Source organism: Phyllostomus hastatus, unplaced genomic scaffold (genome assembly GCF_019186645.2).
Source record: "Phyllostomus hastatus isolate PE091 unplaced genomic scaffold, TTU_PhHast_1.1 phas_scaffold_46, whole genome shotgun sequence".
In the NCBI taxonomy this organism is placed as follows: domain Eukaryota; kingdom Metazoa; phylum Chordata; class Mammalia; order Chiroptera; family Phyllostomidae; genus Phyllostomus; species Phyllostomus hastatus.
In genome coordinates this window covers 31081983-31100407 of record NW_025334032.1, presented here as the reverse complement: position 1 = coordinate 31100407, position 18425 = coordinate 31081983, and the positions used below count along the sequence as shown (strand labels likewise).

General features: G+C 48.8%; 1 protein-coding gene across 2 annotated transcripts in view; it reads right to left on the bottom strand.

Moving 5' to 3' along the window:
• MFHAS1 (multifunctional ROCO family signaling regulator 1) overlaps positions 1-6632 on the bottom strand; it is a 65655-nt gene extending 59023 nt beyond the window's left edge. For both annotated transcript variants that reach the window (XR_006783656.1, XM_045821336.1), the window contains exon 1: positions 3623-6632. Coding sequence is in view for 1 of the 2 variants with exons in the window: in XM_045821336.1 (XP_045677292.1) it covers positions 3623-6617 (2995 nt within the window). In the remaining variant the exon portion in view is untranslated. The remainder of the gene's footprint in view (positions 1-3622) is intronic.
• Positions 6633-18425: the final 11793 nt, after the last annotated feature.

Genomic DNA, 18425 nt, shown 5'->3' with positions numbered 1-18425 from the left:
GCAAGACCCTGACCTTGGGCAAAAGACACCGAGTTAATTAGCAAATGGAAGAAATGGTCTACAGACCGCATACCAATTCTGTGTCTAATGCTTAGGGTTGCTTCCCAATTATTCTTAAAAAGAACATTTAAGAGCCCTGGCCGGGTGGCTCAGTTGGTTGGAGCATCAGCCCGTACACCAAAAGGTCGATTCCCGGTCAGGATACAAACTCAGGTTGTGTTGCAGGTTTGATCCCGAGTCAAAGCACGTGTGACAGGCAACCAATCGATGTTTCTCTCTCACGTCGATGTTTCCTCTCTCTCCCTCAACCTTCTTCTCTCTCTCTCTCAAAAAAAAAAGCAATAAAAACAACAACAAATAGCATGTAATAATTTGGAGAGTAGGATAATCAGTGGGAAAACTACGCAGAACCCAAGTTCAGCTCTCTAAGACGCACTCTCCCAATTTAAAAGCCCGCCGCATTCATTCAGATGCCTCCGTGGGAGAGCAAAGGGCTACAAACTCGCTGCAGGCCCCTGGCCTGGCCGCCGCAGCTCACTCAGGAACCCACATCTCCAGCCTCAGGAGTACTCAGCTTCTCTGGTTTCCACGCCAAACTGGTGGAAATGAACAGAAGCGTGAAAAAACATCGCACAGGAAGAACCTCACTCCAGACGTGCACACACGGAAGGCGGAGGGAAGCCTGGCTGTCGGGTGCTGGCCCCATGGTCAGCTCGGCAGAAAGCAGGGGAGACTCACCCCCTGACCTTTGGGCTCATTACAGGCCCCGTGCGAATTTCCAAACGCACCTCCCGTCACTCACCCCATTTGTCTGAGATGGAACCAATCGATACTCTCTCTGACGACACAATCAGATCTTTTTATTTTTTTTTTCACAAGGACCTTTAAAACCAAGTGGTCATCAGCTGAGGATTTTCCAAAACACAGCATTTCTGTCATTCATCAAAATCCAAAGGGAACTTTCTAGCACCATACTTCCCTCCGCCAACCACACTAGTGCGACCCAGGCCGGGCTCGATGTCCTGTTGGCAGTGACAGGGCCACCAGGGCCTTCCCACCAAACAGGGTTTAAAAATATGAAGGCAACTTTGCATTTCTTCTGCACAAAATCAAGGGAGGCAGTGATTTGCTTGTTACTTTCCATGTTCCAAAAGGGAAAGATAATTTAAATTCCAGTTTTTCACATTGAATCAAAATAGTTAACAGGGGAACTTGACACTTGAATAAAACTTAAAACTAAGTATCTAATTTTTCAATGTTTCTAAAAAGTAACTTGTCTTTGTAACTTCTTAAAAAGTTACCAATAGATCAAAGGTGTCTGCCAACTTAAAATAACCAGGGTCCGGCAAGTAACACCTGCTAGAGTGTGGTTGGTAGGGTAATAATATGGGTGTAAAAATTTATAGTTTCAATTTGAACATTTCACCTAAAATGTCATATGGTGTGCTTGAGTGTGATATTGTTACATTACAGGATTCCATGCTTATGATTTTGTAATAAAAAGGGGGCATTATTTGTTCCGGACTCTGTATTTTAATAATGTAGGGACTAGATGAACATATTTAAAATGTATGTCCTAACTACTTGAACACACAACATTCTGTTCCTACATCACTTTCTAATTTTTTAATTATTTTAGCTGTTCCCAAATCCTTCAGAAATGTGCAAATACTAGCAAATGATGGCTATCACTGAAAAATATGAATAAGGGAAATGCAGTTTTTTTCCCTTGTATCAATGTGATGAATGTACTATCCACATATCTTCTTCTACAGTTTTTGTGCTCTCTGCTACTTTTAGAAGAAATACAATCCTAAACAAAGCAAAAAGATAACTTCTTTCTCTGACCACAAATAAAACAGAACTGTACAGTGTCTGTGTTATCAAAACTCCTGATGCTTTGTTCCTATTCAATGTATAAGATAATTTTACCATTGTCAACCATGTATGCATTTGCTATGTGGAAAATAAGTCATCTCTTCCTTGGGCAGAGCCTGGGCTGCAAACCAGGTGTGCCTCCTTTGACAGGCAAATAGGTCCAAAGAGAACAAGAGAACGGACTTGTTTGTGGAATGTATGAGTATTAAAAAAAAAATAAACAGCTGAGGTTAGGGAAAAATAATTCCAGCCTCATTGTTTACTCCTCAAAGTTCTTGGAATTCCTCTGCACAGATCTTCCCTTGTTTAATAACCTCTGTTTTCCTCTTGGCTGTTAATAACATCAGTTTCATTAATGTTCCATCTGGATTAAGAACTGCCTTTAGGTAGCTCCTTCGGTGAGCCACTCTGTGAATATGTAACTCTCAACCACTTTGTTCAATTTGGTAACACAATAAAGAAGTATCTGCTTTCGTGAAGAAAAGACAATGGCAACTATAGAGTGAACTGAAGAGTCTACCAAGTCTCAGCCTGTGACAAGGCACCAGATAGTCGTACAGAATGGACAGCTCAGTTGACCGGTAACTGAATACGGTGGCCTTTTCCAAGCTGAAGGATTAAACTCGGCCTAGATCTAGGGCAACGGGAAGATGTTACCCTCGGAAATGTGGGTGTCTGATTCCTCGCTGATACTGGGGCAAGCTGCATTCAGACAGGGACAAAGATCGCAGTGGTGCCCGGTCTCCCGTTTCCTTAGCTCCGACCGTGCCCTGGGGGTCGGGGACCGAGGGGAGACACTGGCAATGATACCATCGTTAGGCTCGTCCTCAGGACACTGGGAACGCTGTTCACTGAGCCAGCTCCACAAATACCTGAGTTGTGTGAAGACCTGCTTCGAAGAATGCCTTCCCACGTGGGAAACCATAACAGGGATTCTGGTTAACCAGGCTCGAAAGTCCCAGACAATGCATCCCAGAGCTCGCTGGCACCAGAAAACAAACCTGAAGACATCTGCGAAGCACCACGTTGCCTGGAAATCCCCGAGGAAAGTCCCCTCAGAGATCTTGTCTGTGGTCCGTGCCCGCGAGCGTGGTGAGTGAAACAGTGACCCCGAGCTTAGTCACGAGCCAGGCTGAATGTTCTGTCTTTACTAATAATCCACCACCAACACCAGCAGCCCCGCCTTCACTCATCCAGACCCGGTTACGAAACATTCCCCTCTGAAGCTTCTTAAGAAAAGTGAGCAAGAATTTGTACTTCATGACTACACGCTGAGTTTAAACAAACAAACAAAAAAAAAAAAACGATGACAACAGCCATGTTCAACTCAAAGCACCTCAAACCCTTCGGGATGTGTCTAATAAGCATCAGAGCCCAGGCTCAGGAAGAGACTAACTCCAGACACCACCTTCTGATCAGCTACCTGGAGTTTCCTCCCGGGAAAGATGGGCTACATGGGGTAGAGGGGGGAAAAAGGAGACCCACATGTTCTGACTAGAACTCACTCTGGAAGTCCGAATCTTCCTTGGAGGAGAGTATGAGACAGGGCCTCATATTTCATATTGCTTGTGTACTTACTGCCTTTCGCCTGTCCCCAAACTCCCCCTGTATTTACCTAGAGACGCTTTCTGGGAAGCCTGTGAGGTGAAGCAAATAATCTTATGAATGAGAAACAAAAATCTTTTTTTAAACAAATGCATCTTAAGTCACAGCACGGAAGAGCCACCTCCCGCTCTGCCCTTACCTGGGAACGCGTGTGGATTGGGCGACCCTCTCTTAAGGCACTTAGAACAGAGGATGTGCACGGTGTAGTGCAGTCCGGGCCACTCTTGAAGGAGGACATTCAGTTCCTCCACCAAGGGGGTGATGGCTTGCCATGCCGTCCATATATTTGGTAGTGACGCGTGGCTGGCAATGGACAGAGTGTCTGGCTGCAGGACCCCCTTGGCAGGCCTGTAACTCACCACCACAGGAACCTTCCCTCTGTACGCAAAGATCTGAAGTTTCCCGTCCGACCTGTGCACCACATGGCTGTTGATCTGGACGCTGTAGCGTGCAAACAACCCAGGTGGAAAGGTAAAGGGGAAACTGTATTCGATCTGCAACTGCTCAGCCACAAAAGACTGCCCGGCCAGGTTGGTCCCGTTAATCCAGGCCTCTGCATGGGGCACCTCGTTCTGCACATAGCACGGGAACTTGTACCAGGCTGTGGACCCATTCAAAGGCTTGCCCTTGGGTTTATTGAGGCAGTAGCAGAGTCCCATCTTCTCCAGCAGCTCCAGCAACAGCTGCAAGTCCTGCTGGGCCTGGACGTGAGGCTTAAGCAGCAACCGAATGACATGGGCCGGCAAGAGCCCGTGAAGCAGAAAGCCCTCCACGTAATGATGGAGCTGAGTGGCCCGCAGCAGGTCCTGGCTGGGCGTGGGCAGCGCCATCACGAGGGAGTTTTCGCCCTCACCCTCGCCCTCTCCATTGGTCCCCAGGAGCAGCTTATGCAGCAACAAGGAAGGATCCCTCTGGAAAAAGACATTGAGGATGTCAATGAGGCGGGTGAGGTTGTGGAAGACGTGTTCCTTGAGGGCCGGGCTGTCCTCGAAGTAGAGCAGCTTGCCGCTCTCGTGCAGGTAGGACAGGGTGCTCTGCAGCCGGTCCTCCGTCAGCCCTGCCTGCAGGCCCAGGCGAGCCGAGTCCCACCAGCTTAGCCACAGCCGTTGTGCCTGAGGTGGCTGGAAATGCAACTCCTCCAGCACCTGCCAGGACCGAGGCAGTACTCTGTGTAAGTTGGGGAAGATGTCCCGGTGCTCAGCCACCGACAGCAGCTTATCCCGAAGGCGCTGTAATTGGCGAGGGTCCCTGCAGCTCACAGGCAACACGGGGGAGAGGATCTGCAGCCTGTGGTTGAGCAGGTACTGAAAGTGGGCCTTGCGCCGCCGAAGGTTCTTGTCCGAAACACCGTAGTAGGCTGCGTGGGGGCTGGCCGAGCGCAGCTCGAAGTCCCGGGCCAGTGCCTCGTCCACCACCTGGGCCAGACGGCTCAGCCCCTCGGCATCATGCTTCTCCTGCAGGGCGATCTGGCGGTGGATGTCCAGACACTTCTCCTCCAGCTCGCGCTCCCCACACAGGTCTGCATGCGTGCCCACAATGCACACCACCGCATGAGGCACCCGGGCCCCCACCCGATGCAAGAAGGAGCCCACTGTGGTAGGAAATCGCAGGGGCTCATAGGTGGCCAGGTTCACCACCAACACATAGAGGGCCCCTGGAGAGAGGAAGAAGGGCTGGATCACCTCGTAACTTTCATCTCCAGCTAAGTCATAGACGATGAACCGCAGGCCCCGGGAAGCGTCGGCTGTCCAGCTGGTCACCTCTATGCCCTTGCTCACAGGAGGAGGTGAAGGTGGGTAGCTCTTGTCCTTGTCCCCTCCTTCACTTCCCTCCACTCTGCCCTCAGTGAGGCAGTGCCGGAGCAAGGTCTTCCCTGCAGCTTTGTGGCCCATCAGGAGCAGCTTGAGGCGGGGCTGCACCGCTGGCTGGGAGTGGGCCAGCTCCTTCTGGTAGGCTGCGATATAGGGGATCCCCTTCATACAGACCTCGTAGGGGGGCTGGATCAGTGGGTTGTCCTTGATCTTCCACAGGCCCACCCGGGAGAGCTGGCCAAAGTTGTCGGGCAGCACAGCGATCTGGTTGCCCTGCAGCACCAGCTCCTCCAAGCCACTCAGCTCTACAATGGAGTCCGGCAGGTATCGGATCCGGTTGTTATCCAGCCACAGGGTGAGCAGCCGGCCCAGGCCCGAGATCAGGGAGGGCACTGCGGTGAGCTGGTTGCGACTTAGGTAGAGCTCCTCCAGACTAGCCAGGGGCAACAGTGCGGCAGGGAACTCCTCAAAGAGGTTGGAGGAGAGGTTGAGCATTTTGAGCCGCTGCAGACGGCTGAACTGGGCGGGCAGAGCCTGCAGCCCGTTGTTGTCCAGCATGAGGCTCTCCAGGCTGGCCAGCTCACAGAAGCCCTCGGGCAGGGTGCCAAGCTCGGCCCCACTCAGCCAGAGGATCTTCAGGGCACGCAGGGCACTGATATCCTCAGGTAGGCCCCGCAGCCGGTTGCTGGACACGTCCAGTTCCTCCAGGGCCGCCAACTGCAGCAGCTGGAGAGGAAAAGCGGTGAGCTGGTTGTGGTCCACGTCGAGAGTGCGCAGGCGACAGAGGCAGGAGAGGGAGTCGGGCAGGTGCGCCAGCCGGTTAAAGCTGACATCCAGCTCCTCCAGGTGGGCCAGAGAGCCCAGTTGGTCAGGCAGGGCGGGCAGCTGGTTGTGGCTGAGGTTGAGTTTGCGCAGCTCGTGCAAGCTGCTCACCACCTCCGCGCCCAGGGAGGTCAGCCGGTTGTGGCTCAAGTCCAGCTCGGTGAGGTGGTGGCCCAACTCGGCCACCGCGGGGGGCAGCCAGGCAAAGCGGTTCCTACGGAGGACCAGGACGCGCAGGCTGCCCAGCGCCGACCCCAGCCCGTCCGGCACCTCCTCCAGGCCGTTGTTCCCCAGATTCAGCACCTCGATGTCTCCAATGTTAGCCGGCAGCACGAGCTGGGGGGCGTCGGGGGAGTCGATCTGGTCGGCCGCATCCCCAGGGCAGACCCCAGCCGCGCTGAGGGTGAGCTGGCGCAGGTTGCCCCGCAGCTTCCTGGCACGCAGGGCGGCGTCCCGCCAAAGCCTCACCGTCTTCAGGTTCCCACTGTCCTTCCCAGCCATGGCGGGGCCCCGGGCCGACACCCTCACGCGGGCGCGGGAACCCACAGCTACATGCCGCGCTGCGCCCGGGCGCGGGCCGGTCTCCCAGTGCCTCTCGCTCCTCCCTCCCCAGCACGCCTCGGCGACCAGCGGCTGAGGGTCCTAGCGCAGCCGGCGGCCGGGCGCCCGCAGCTGGGGAGCGGCGGCTACGCGAGCAGCTCCGGGGGGCGCCGGGTCCGCGGCGCGGGGGGTGGCGGCGGCGGCCGGCGGGGAGTGCCGCTCGCATTCTCCTTCCTCCCGGGCCATGGGCGCGCCGGGGCCCGCCGTGCCGCGGAGGGTGCCTGCTGCTCCTCCTCCCGCTCCGCCCGCGTCGCGGCGCCTCGGTGCCGACTCCGGCCCGCTACCCTCGCAGCCGCGGCTCCGCGGCCCGCGGCGGCGTCGCCTCCGCCCGCTCCCGGAGGAGGGCGGCGCTCGGCGCGGCGGCGGGCATGTTGCGAGCACAGGGCCGGGGTGCAGTCGGGAGGAGGGGGCGGCGGCGTCTCCTTGTCTCTGCTTCCCGGGGCCCGGGAGGGAGCGCGAGCGCCGCGTCCCCGGCACTGGCAGGTCGCGATCGGGAAGCTGCAGCGCCGCCCGGCCGGTCGGCCCCCACGTGACCAGCGGAGGCCCCGCGAGTTGCCGGCGCCGCCCCGGGGGCGGGCGCCCGGCTTGGGGCGACTCGCGGGTTGCGGGAGGGGGACGCACACGGCGATCGGCGCGGGGCGCGCGCGCGGGGAGTGGGCCCGAGGCCCCGGGGCCCTCCGGGTTGGGCTCGTCTTTGTTGACCCTCGGCCTCCGAGGGTTTCTTTTCTTTCCCCGGGTGCCAGCTTCGCTGTCTTCCCTTAATCCTTCCGTACCCCCCTCCCCTTCCACTCACCCTACGTCCGCACCGCAGTGGAGCTCACAGAATTCAGGGCCCTGGGTTTCATTGTGGGAGCTAATAACGACACAAAAGGAGAAATGCGGGCAACCCTTCATTCATTTGATAAATATTTATTGAGGCCCTATTTTGTGCCAGACCAGCTGAGACACGGTCGCAGCGCGCCCCCTGCCCCGGGAAGGCTTTGCCCTGCCTCTCAGCAGGCCCAGTTGGGGGTGGGAGAGGGGTGGGGGCGCAGGGTGGGTTCGTGGTTCTATCCTCACTTACAACTCTGTGAAACAAATACCGTCTCCCCAAACTGGACAGGATTTGTTATGCTGTAGGCTCAAGAAAATGGCAGTTGCTTGAGGCAAAATTCACAGTCCAGCACTCACTTATAAGGTTGCTATCCTCCTTGAGGTCACCTCTCTGCTAAGCAAATAATTTCTTCAGGACTTACCAGAGCCTTAAAACATATTTAATCTCCGGTTATCACCTCCATCACTGCCTCCAGATTACTGAATAATGAAGCGAATACTTCCCAGAGATACAAAACTGTGTTAATCGCTTAAATCTGCCACGTAACACACTGTGGCTAGCCTCCACACAGGACCCGTGTCCTGCACAGTTATTTTATAGTAATCGTTTGTCTCTTCAAAGAGAGCAACTGACCATCTCAGCTGGAAATCTCCCCCAGCGATGGTTATCAAGCCCGGCTCTACCTCCTGTAGCTGGAGCATGCTCCCTCCCACAGGCGGGTCCTAGAGACCTAAGGTGGGTGTGAAACCGGGGAGAGCTGAGCTGTGTTCACCCAAAGGACTCGGTGGGGGATCAGATTACCCTAGGGCTCCCTGGCCTTCCATCACAAGGAAAATCCTAAGTCCTCGGGGCTGGCCCTTTTTGCTTGGGAGGAGGAAACAGGCCCAACACATTAAGCAACTTCCGAGCCAGGTAAAGCGTTGAGTCAGGTATGCCAACTTCCCCTGTGGAGGTATCCCCCTGAATGCATCACCTTTACAGTCAGACCCCACATGTCCGCCCCTCGCCTCCTTCTGACTCAAATCTGAACCTCAGCCCGTGGAAGGAGAGTGGAGAAGGCACCGGCTTCCTGCCTCAAATGGATGAACTGAAGTCCCAGAGTGGCTTGGATTACATCTAAACAACCTGGGCTAAACTGTTTCCCTTTAGAAGCCATCAGAAAATTACACTTCCATTTGAAATGTCTGAAAATTGTGCTCTTCCTCTGCCAGGAGATCATGGGTAATTTGCTTTATCTGATGAGGAGAGCTGGCTAGGACCACACGAAACCCTCTCTGAAGCACCAAAGCCGGTGTGAACGAGTTTGCTGGGCAGGATCACTTTCGGAGCCCCCCGGCGTGCTGTGTGCTGTTGCAGCCAACATTGTGGGAAGCCTTGTTGTAAAAAAAAGTCTTGTCCAAAGTTCTTTGAAAGTCAGATCAGGAGAATGCAATCACAAAATAAAAAAATAAACCTCCAGGAGAAAAAACATGTGTCCAGCATGGTTCTTCAACCCAGACAAGAAGGATCCCGTCTTGGGTACCCAAGCTGGGCCTCCTGTTGCCTCACCCCACCCCTGTGTTGAGGCTTCTGATGGGTCAGGGCACAAGGGACAAGCCCCCTCAGCTTTACAGAACGTGCTTGCTATGAAGGACACCGAAATCCCTGTGCAAGCAGCTTCAAGCCTGCTTGTGGAAGGTGGGGCAGTCTGTCGTAGCCATTCAGGAGTGAAGTGTGCATTCCAGGCCTCCGGGGTGCGGATGGAGTTTGACTGTCCCTCTGCGCCCACAGGCTCCTTACTGTGCTAGTCGGAGCCCAGGTTACGGTGAGAGGGGCCTGGGTGAACCACATTCATTAGCCTGATGTAGCACATTTAAACATTCAAGCATACAGTGTATGGGCCTTCATTTGTAGCCTGGCCCTGGCCCTGAAAATGCAGGTGGCCCTGAGCCTGTCAGGGTTTCTGTAAAAGCATATGCTCGCGCGCGTGCACACACACATACACACACACACACACACACACACACACACACACACACAGATCATCTCAGTTTGGAGAAGAGGGACTCTGATTATTTGAAGTTTTCTTGCCTGGGATACTTATTCAATGCTATGGACTTAATCTATACTCTTTCCCAAATCTTTTCATTATCCTGTTTTTCTGACTCTGAGACCATTTTTCACTTTAGCTGGGATTGCAGTAACATCCCATGCACACTGGCTTTCTCCCAGAGTGTGGACCTTCTGCTAGGGCACAAGTCTTCTGGGGGAGCCAGAGAATACACGGGAAGAGGTTGGGTCTTGCGCTAGGTCTTTAAAGATGTAGGGAGCTGGAGGGGAGGCTGCTGGGCATTCTGGGCAAGAGTCTTCCATTTACATGTCTGTCAGTATCAGCCCGGATGGGCCAGGTGGCAGGGGCACTCTGCTCTCGCCCCTTGGTAGACTAGCAACAAGCTCCAAGGAAGCTTTCATCCCTGATTTCCTTGCTCGACTTTCCTCCATCCTGATGGATGTTTTTTCCTGACCTTGCTAACCCTGTAGCTACTGTCTGATTGCCTTACTTCCGTTGTCTGCCAAATATCTTCCATAAGTGGCCTGGGGCCAGTCTGGTTTGTCTCCACTGGTTCCCTCCTTGGGCCCAGTAATCTGGCTTCCATCCCCACCATGCCAGCACATGGTTTTCTAAAAGAAGGTCCCCTCACCCTTTTTCCTTCCTTGACCTCCCATCATTGAAAATGTTAAGCCACTTCCCTCGGAATCTCTCTCACCTCCGTGATTCTAAGCAGGTCACACCCTTTTTGGCTTGACTTTGTTGAAAATAAAAGTGGAGGAAATCAAGGGGAAGGAAGGTACAGCTTTTTAAAAAGGTTTCAGGCTTGTTCCAAAGAAAAGGATTAGAAATAAAGCCCAATTTGGCACAGGACAGTTTAATGGCAGGGGATCTTCAAGGTCATGTCCTCTAAAGTCTTGATATTAGGAATGGCTGGGGTGTCTAAGAATAATCACCAGTAATAATAGCTAACATGTATTAAAGGTGTCTTATGCACTCAGGCATTGTACTATATGCTTTTCATCTCCACAACAGCCTTGAATGGCAGTTTCCATTATTGTCCTCATTTTACAGATGGAGAAAAGTGAAGACAGAGCTATTGAGTGGCAGAATCCAGACTCAAAACAAGGCAGAGTCCAAAGCTCATGTTTTAATCACTGTGCTATTTCTTGGGGGTGGGTGGGGGTGGAGGGGACTGGGTCTAAGTTCACGGTCAGCTGACCGTGTATTTGAAGCTGTAGAGAAGTGGTACCAGCTGGACAGGCAGGCTGACTGCGCGCCTTCAGCAGAAAGTGAACTTCGTTCCTGCAATAGGTATTGAAGAATGTCATATCGGACAACCCAAAGCTCTAAGTAAATACTATCCCCAAACCACAAGAACTGAGTTTAACGTCTGTGATTAAAGGTTACAGCAGGAAACAGCATTTCTCTGCCATCTGTAGATAAACTGTGCTTGATTTGTTTCTTTGTGTGCTTGTTTTAAAGAGAAAGGATTAAATACAAGTGTCCATAAAAATCTGTATTTCAATTAGAGGGCATTTTAGATCCTGTCTTTTGAGAAGAACATTAAAAAAAAAGAGTAGATGAAAGACTAAAATATCCAGCTAAGATTAGGTACAAATAATATGTCTTTTGTGTAGGGGGCGGGGAGGGACAGCTTTCCTCGTCCTTCTTTCCCAAAGTTGGATCAGTCTGCCTGGGACTCGCTATGATCTGAGTGAGCGCCAGCTCCTATCAGCATTGGCCAGGAAGCCTGAGAGCGGTCACTTAGCTAACAACGGGGAGTATAAAAAATGCATGCGAGACGCTGAGCCCCCCTGAGAGCAGAGGCAAAATTGTACCAATATGTCTGTTGTTTTTCCTTTCCCTCGCTCCACAGAAAACAAATTTATCTTGGAATGCGCAGCATTGAATTTAACATTGGATCTCTTTGTGTTTCCAGGTCAAGTGGGAACACACATGCTCCCCGCTGAGGAAAATAAACTGCCATGTATTTTTAGCATCCGTTGGAAGTACTTTCAGCTGAAGCTACACAGGATCCAGCCTATTTCTCTGAAGGCCAAAGAAAGGGTTGGCTGCAATGTCACCTAGAATTCCAGAACTTGCCCCCCTCCCCACCACACACACACACCTTACCCCTGATCAATCACCACCCTAATCCTGGTGCAAACATTTTTTTCCCCCTGAGAAAAAGAAGGAAAATCATTCCAGTGAAAGAGAAATGAGAAACATCTGGGAAATAGTTATGACACAGGGAGCTAACTATAGCGCGCTGGGCATTCTGAGTGACGCAAGTTCAGAAGGAGGGAATAGAGAGGATGGGGCAGAGAGGGTGCCCGCCCTCCTGCTTCGTGCCTAATGCTGGAGACAAGTGCCTGACAGGGAGCCACCACGTGGTGTGTCTCTGCGGAAGGCAGAGCAGGCGCTGAGCCAGCAGGCCTGGCCGCTCTGCGCCGCGGTACTGCGGTTCAGGTGGTCTCGCCCTCGAGGGTGGCGTGTGCGGTATAAACTGTGCTACACTGGCCATGGACTTTCAGTCTCTCGTCTGAATGCTGTGTTTGCTCATGAGATTTGGGGACAGTCAGGTGAATGGTTTAAGACCTTCCTTATGTCTGTACAGTTTTGAAAAATATATCCTATTTTTTAAAAAACAAATTTAGGTAACTGAGCTTTTTAAAAAGTTTTTTTTTATTGTATCTTTCCATTATCATTTAACCCCTTTATACCTCCTACCCCCCGCAATCACCACACCGTTGTCCACGTCCATGAGTCCTTTTTCCTTTTTGCTAGATTCCTCCATCCCCTAACCACTCCCCTGTAACTATCAGCCTGCTCTCTGAGTCTGTCTCTGTTTTGCTTGTTAGTTCAGTTTGTTCATTCGATTCCACACATGAGTGAAATCATATGGTGTTTTTCTTTCTCTGACTGGCTTATTTCACTTAGCATAATGCTCTCCAGATCCATCTATACTGTCACAAAGGGTAAAATTCTCTTCTTTTTTACAACTGAGTAGTATTCCAATGTGTACATGTCCCATAGTTGTTTCATCCACTCATCTACTGATGGATACTCAGGCTGCTTCCATACCTTGGTGATTGTAAATAATGCAATGAACATAGGGGTGCTTGTCTTCTTTCAAATTAGTGTTTTGTGTTTCTTTGGATAAATTCCCAGAAGTGGGATTGCTAGGTTAAAAAGTAGTAACCATGAGCTTTTAAATAAATGATCCAGGGTTACTGTATCTTTTCTAAAATAAACACAAAATCTTGAATAATTTCTAAAATAAAAAAAGTTTCTGGTGACAACATACAACACTTATAAAGCACAGCATAGCATCAAAAAATGTGAAGTTTTCCCATAGAACTATAATTTTGATTATTGTTCTTGTAATAAAGCCATGTATTTATTAAAAGACAGGGAAGCCCAAGCGACCATTTATGTTCTTCCTGATATGTATTTCTCTTGTGCCAAAAAGAAAAGTTTCTGTTAGTTTTTCTGTAGAATAGAACAATCAAACCCAATTCCCTACCTCCCTTACTCCATCCTACGAAATCGTGAGACAGCCTGAGATGGCCAGGGGCCGCGATGTGCTCTCATCTAAGGGTCAAGGCTGGTCCCAGTCTCATTACAAATTCATCTGATGATCACGAAAGGCCCCGTGCAGGGCACCTGAATACAAGACCACCTGAGAAAGCTTCTGACTCTGTTCTCGTCATCAGTGCTTTATGTAAAAAGGCAGTAGTCTGGTGTTAATGATGACAGTATTCAGAAGCTATGATCCTCTCATAAGTTAGGAAAGTTCTATTTCAAGATTCCGACACAGGAAAACAGACATTCTCAGAGCAGACTTCACAGACATCCAGACAAGGTCACTAGCAGACTCCAAAGCCTGTTCCTTTGTTCCCAGCTTCAGCGGCTCTTCAGGTGTTCAAAACAATTTGAGGAAGCCCTTCCTTCCCTTCCCTTCCTCTGCAAGGTACCAGTGTCCCGTGGGTGTGGCTGTTCTCAAATCCAATTACATTAGCACTTAATTTACATGTTTAAAACGAAGAACATTGTGTTTATATATTAGGAGTTTGGGTGTTGTTCTAGCACAGGATATTAAATGTATTATTCTTTTCCTTTCCTTTGGCTTTTCAAGTACATTAAAAAACAACAACAACAAGTTTAACATGATGGACAAATTAAATGAAAATATGTTCCAAAGCAAACTGGAAAAATTATGAGTCTTCTACTTGGAATTTAGGTTTGTAGGAGAGGAAAAATGACTTTCTCTTTACCCTTCTGAATTCTTGGCCAAGACCTCTGTAATGAAAGACAGATCAGCAAGAGAAAGACAAACAGATGTTTATTAACATATATAACTCCTATACCCAGGGAAAAGTGACTAATTCCCCGAGGTGACTTAGAAGTCAGGTTAAATACGCTCTCTAGGGGCAGGGGGGAGAGCGAGAGGGCCTCTTATGGGAGAGTGAAGGATCTTTGAGGAGATGAAAGGGCCCTGATAAGAATACGTGAGAGGTGTGACAGTTTGTGACAAGGTGTGTCTGGGTGTGGCGTCAATTTCTAGTCCTTCTCCTGACGTGAGTCAGTCCTCCCTGCGTGCTGACACTCCTGGGAAGGGGACCTATGACAACTGTGTTTCTTTTGCAGAATCTTTAGGCAGATAAGGAGAGTTCAGAGAAAGGGTATCCCTGCATTTGCTGGTTTTTTAAGTGCCTGTAGTTCAAAGGAATTGACACGCCAAAGCAGCATATTTTGAAGAGGCCTGTGCTGAACTCCTACAGTCATGTCGTGGGTGGCGTCCTGCTGCTCTCGGGTCCCATGCCGCATCTGACACAAATGTCTACCCCCACTGCTTGTCATCATGTGTCGAAGGCTTTGTCTCTGCCAAACAACTGAATGGAACTAGGCCTAAACCCCCAGGGGGTGTTCCCCCCCTTAAATTTCAGTATTTCCTTTCTTGCAGATGATAGTCTTCAAACTTTATAGTTTTAGTTTACTTGTAAATTTCCTGATCTATAATGTTAAATCTGTGATAGAAGTTACAGGGCATGACTTGTGAAAGTATAGTGACTGTGATGCCTGACTGGTGTGTATCCGTGCAAATTTACGACAGCCTGTTGGGCCGCCTCCTGTCCTCCGCAGCCACGTGTGCAATGCGACCCCACGCTCTTACTCTCAGATCATTAGACCCAACGCAGGCACTTCACTGAGACTGGGCCGAAGTTCCTATCTTCGAATTTTAGATTTGGGATCGTAGGGAAAGAAAAATTGCCCTCTAACCTTCTGAGTTCTTGGCGAAGATTCCTGTAATAAAAGATAGATTCACAAGAGAAAAACAAAGAGAGGTTTATTATCATGCTTACCTCAGGTATACCTGGGAGATAACCAGGGGGAAATGAGGGATTGGAACTCTGACTCACACAGCAATTTCAGCTGACAGCCTACGGAATGTGGAGGAGAGGTCAGTCACAAGGCATGGGGGGGGGGCGGGTTATGCACATTTAAGTTACTACCTTCTCCATTGATAAGGGTCTGAAACTCTCCAGGGATTAAATTTCGTCTTTCCTGGTAGAGAAGGGAGTAGAGACACCTTTGAAAATTTGTGTCCTGCTTTTAGGCAAATAAGGGGAAAGTAGGGTGCTTTCCTTATATCTGCTTCTTCTTCATTGCCCGTAGGCTGAAAATAACCCTAATGCCAGAGTGGCACATTCTGTTACCCTTCAGGACCGAGACTGGGAACGTCAGTCTTTCTACGGGCCTCCTATGTCAAGTTCAAAGCCATGAGCAGCCTTCTCCCGATTCTCACAGGAACCTGGGAGCAGAGAAAACCAGTTCACCGAGGGGGTAGGGGAGGGCAGATAGGAAATGATAGCAGATATAAGAATGGGAGCATATTTCTTGGATTTCCAACAATATTTTGGTTTCTTGGGTCTTAGCTACATTCCCTGCCCCAAAGATTTATAATAAATCCTCTGCTTTTGCTAGCGTGCACTTGAATTAGTTTCTCTTCTTTGAAATTTAAAAAAATCTTAGCATAGAAAATTTTATCTGGAAGTGAGTTTGCAACGACCTTCAAAGAAACCAGTTATGGCAAAGCAGATGGGGTGGGAAGTGGGTGGTCCTGGAAACAAAGGAGAGCATGTTAATGTTCAGTTTTCGCAGCCTTTCACGGAAGTGCAATGAGATCAAGACAGAGAGAAGCTTCAGGCCAAGGCTGCCTGGCCAAGAGCAGATAGCGAAGCAAAGGAAGAATGCAATTATGTACCAGGAGCCTTTCTGACTGTAGCCAGCCACCTAACAATGCTCAAAGTCAGTCTAAAAGGCATCTAAAAAGACACAAACAAATACAACTGGGTTCCATATTACAACCATTTTGAAACTAAAATCGCTGTGTTTATTGAGAAAAACGTATAATCTCGACAATTAGAATGGGGCTATCTGGGAGAAACCACAGGTGCTGAAACCAGAGGTGTTCAGCTCCAGAACTTTGGCTTTAACACCCCAAACCCTCCATAAGTGCCCCCTCCCCGGCCTGTCCCACCAGATAAGGGTGGTGGGGCTTGCCCCGCTGTAGAGCAGTTCAGCTCAAATGGCACAAGGGACATTTCAGGATACATTAGGGGGGAAGTGCCATCAGAAGTGAAAGAAAATGACAGGGGAAATATTTTCAATACATACAATGTAGGGTGTACACTCAAGTTATACAAGGAATTCCGACAAATCAGTTTGCAAATGATACGTACCACAATCTAAAAAAAAAACTGCAAGGGAAACAATTTACAATAGAAGAAATACAGCTAGACAGCAAATATATAAAAATAGTCTAATCTCAAGAGAAATCAAAGCAATGCACATTAAAATAGGGTACTACTTTAGCCCATCACATTGGCATAGATTTTTTTATATAGCTACGAAACTTTATTTCTTCCAGTTATATTGAGATATAATTGACATATATCTCTATTTAAGTGTAAGGCGTCCAATGTAATGGTTTCACTTATATATATTGTGAATGACTGCAAAAAGTTTAGTTAGCACCCATAACCTAATGTAGTTATAATACAAAGAAAAACGGGAAAAAATTTTCAACATACAGTGTCAACAGGAGAAGGGAGAGGGTGCTCCCAGGCATTAAGCAGGGATGTGCTGGCACAGCTCTGTGTAGGGCATTTAATGATGAGCAACAAAACCCTAAAGAAGTGTGCTACTCCTGGGGATCATTCTAACGAAACAGAGATCCACACGGAAGGGTATCTAGTGCGGAAAACTTAAAACGCCCTGGATTTCCAGCAGCAGAGTGGTGGGTCAATAAATGTTGGCATGCACATGTCATAGAATCTGCAACCATTAGAAATTGTTTTCCAAGAAAATCTAATAACTCTAAAAAATGCCTATGTTATAACATTTGTTGAAAACATCAAGATACAGTTCTTCATATAATACCTGACCTCCTTTTAATATAAATAGATACATACATAAGGATATGTATATATGTGAGTGTGTTTAAATGTATATTCATTTAAAAAACCTGAAAAATAGATGCCTCAAATTGTCAGTAGTTGTTACCTTTCTTTGCTGGAATTACAATTTTCTTTCCTGTTTTCCAGATTTTCTATAATAAGTTCTATCTTTATCATTAGAATACATTATATTTCAGAAGAAGTTCATATATTTTGTTCAGACCATCACAAAAGACACTTATGTTTAATGCTATATTTCTGTATTGTAACTGTTGATTTGTTTGGGGGTAAATATGTCCATAAGCCATCTTTCCTGGAATATCAATCCAAGCTTTTTTCTTGGCCTCAACAAAACCCTTATCCAGCACCTGCAAGTTTCTCCAAGTTCACCGCACAAGACTCGATTGAAGACTTTTAAATACACTCCCACAATACCGAGATTACGGTTGCCTAGTATAACTAGATAGATCATTTCCAGAGCTCTCACTTCAGGCTGCAATAATATTTGAACCAGATGAAGTTCTGGAAATGCTGCCCTTGCTTAACTTTATCTTGCCGGAGAGAGCTTTCTGCCCCATCCCCCCTTTTTAACACCAGATTTCTCTAACCCCTCCTCACTGTTCCACCGAGTTCCTCCCGGAAAAGCAGGCAAATGCATAAATGTATCAGGGTCAACAGCAGGTAAGGAGGCCAGGAGTCCCAAAGGAGAATTCCTGAAGAAAGAATTGGGGCTAGTGACCTACATCATACTCCAGTTTGCCTCTACCTGCCATTTGGATGGAGGACAGTGATCTGTTCACACTAACACAGATGTGCTACCCGAGGACCTCACGTGTGAGAATCTAAGGCATTGTGAGATCTGGGCAGGGAAATGCATTTAGGCCAATGGGGCCTCTCACATTAATGATCTCACTTAGGTGAGCTCTTACTTAGAAGTTTCATAAAGTGATAGTAAAAAGCATTTTGCGACTAGAGTGAACTCTCCCTTTCCTCACTCTGTGGCTATGGGTGTGTTATATAGCCACCGTGATTCTCAGTTCCATCAGCCATAAGAGGAAGGGGTTGAATTACATCTGATGCTTAATTTGAAATCTACAACAGGCATCAGAAAGTCCATGAACATGTGAAATTATAAGCGAAATTACCTGTATGCACTATTTTTTCTAGAGGGAAGATCATAGCTTTCATCAGGTTCTTAAATCATGAATCCAAAGAAATTATGGCTTCCTGAAATGTATAATCTTTAAATATCATTCAATATTAATATTCTGATTTCTGCATATTTTGGACAGTGTTTTTACTTTATTAAAGGACTTTATAAGGTTAAGTTTACTCAGACTTCAAATTGGTAAGACTCCCATTGGTAAGGCCAGAGAAGTGAATGTTACTATTTCCTTTCT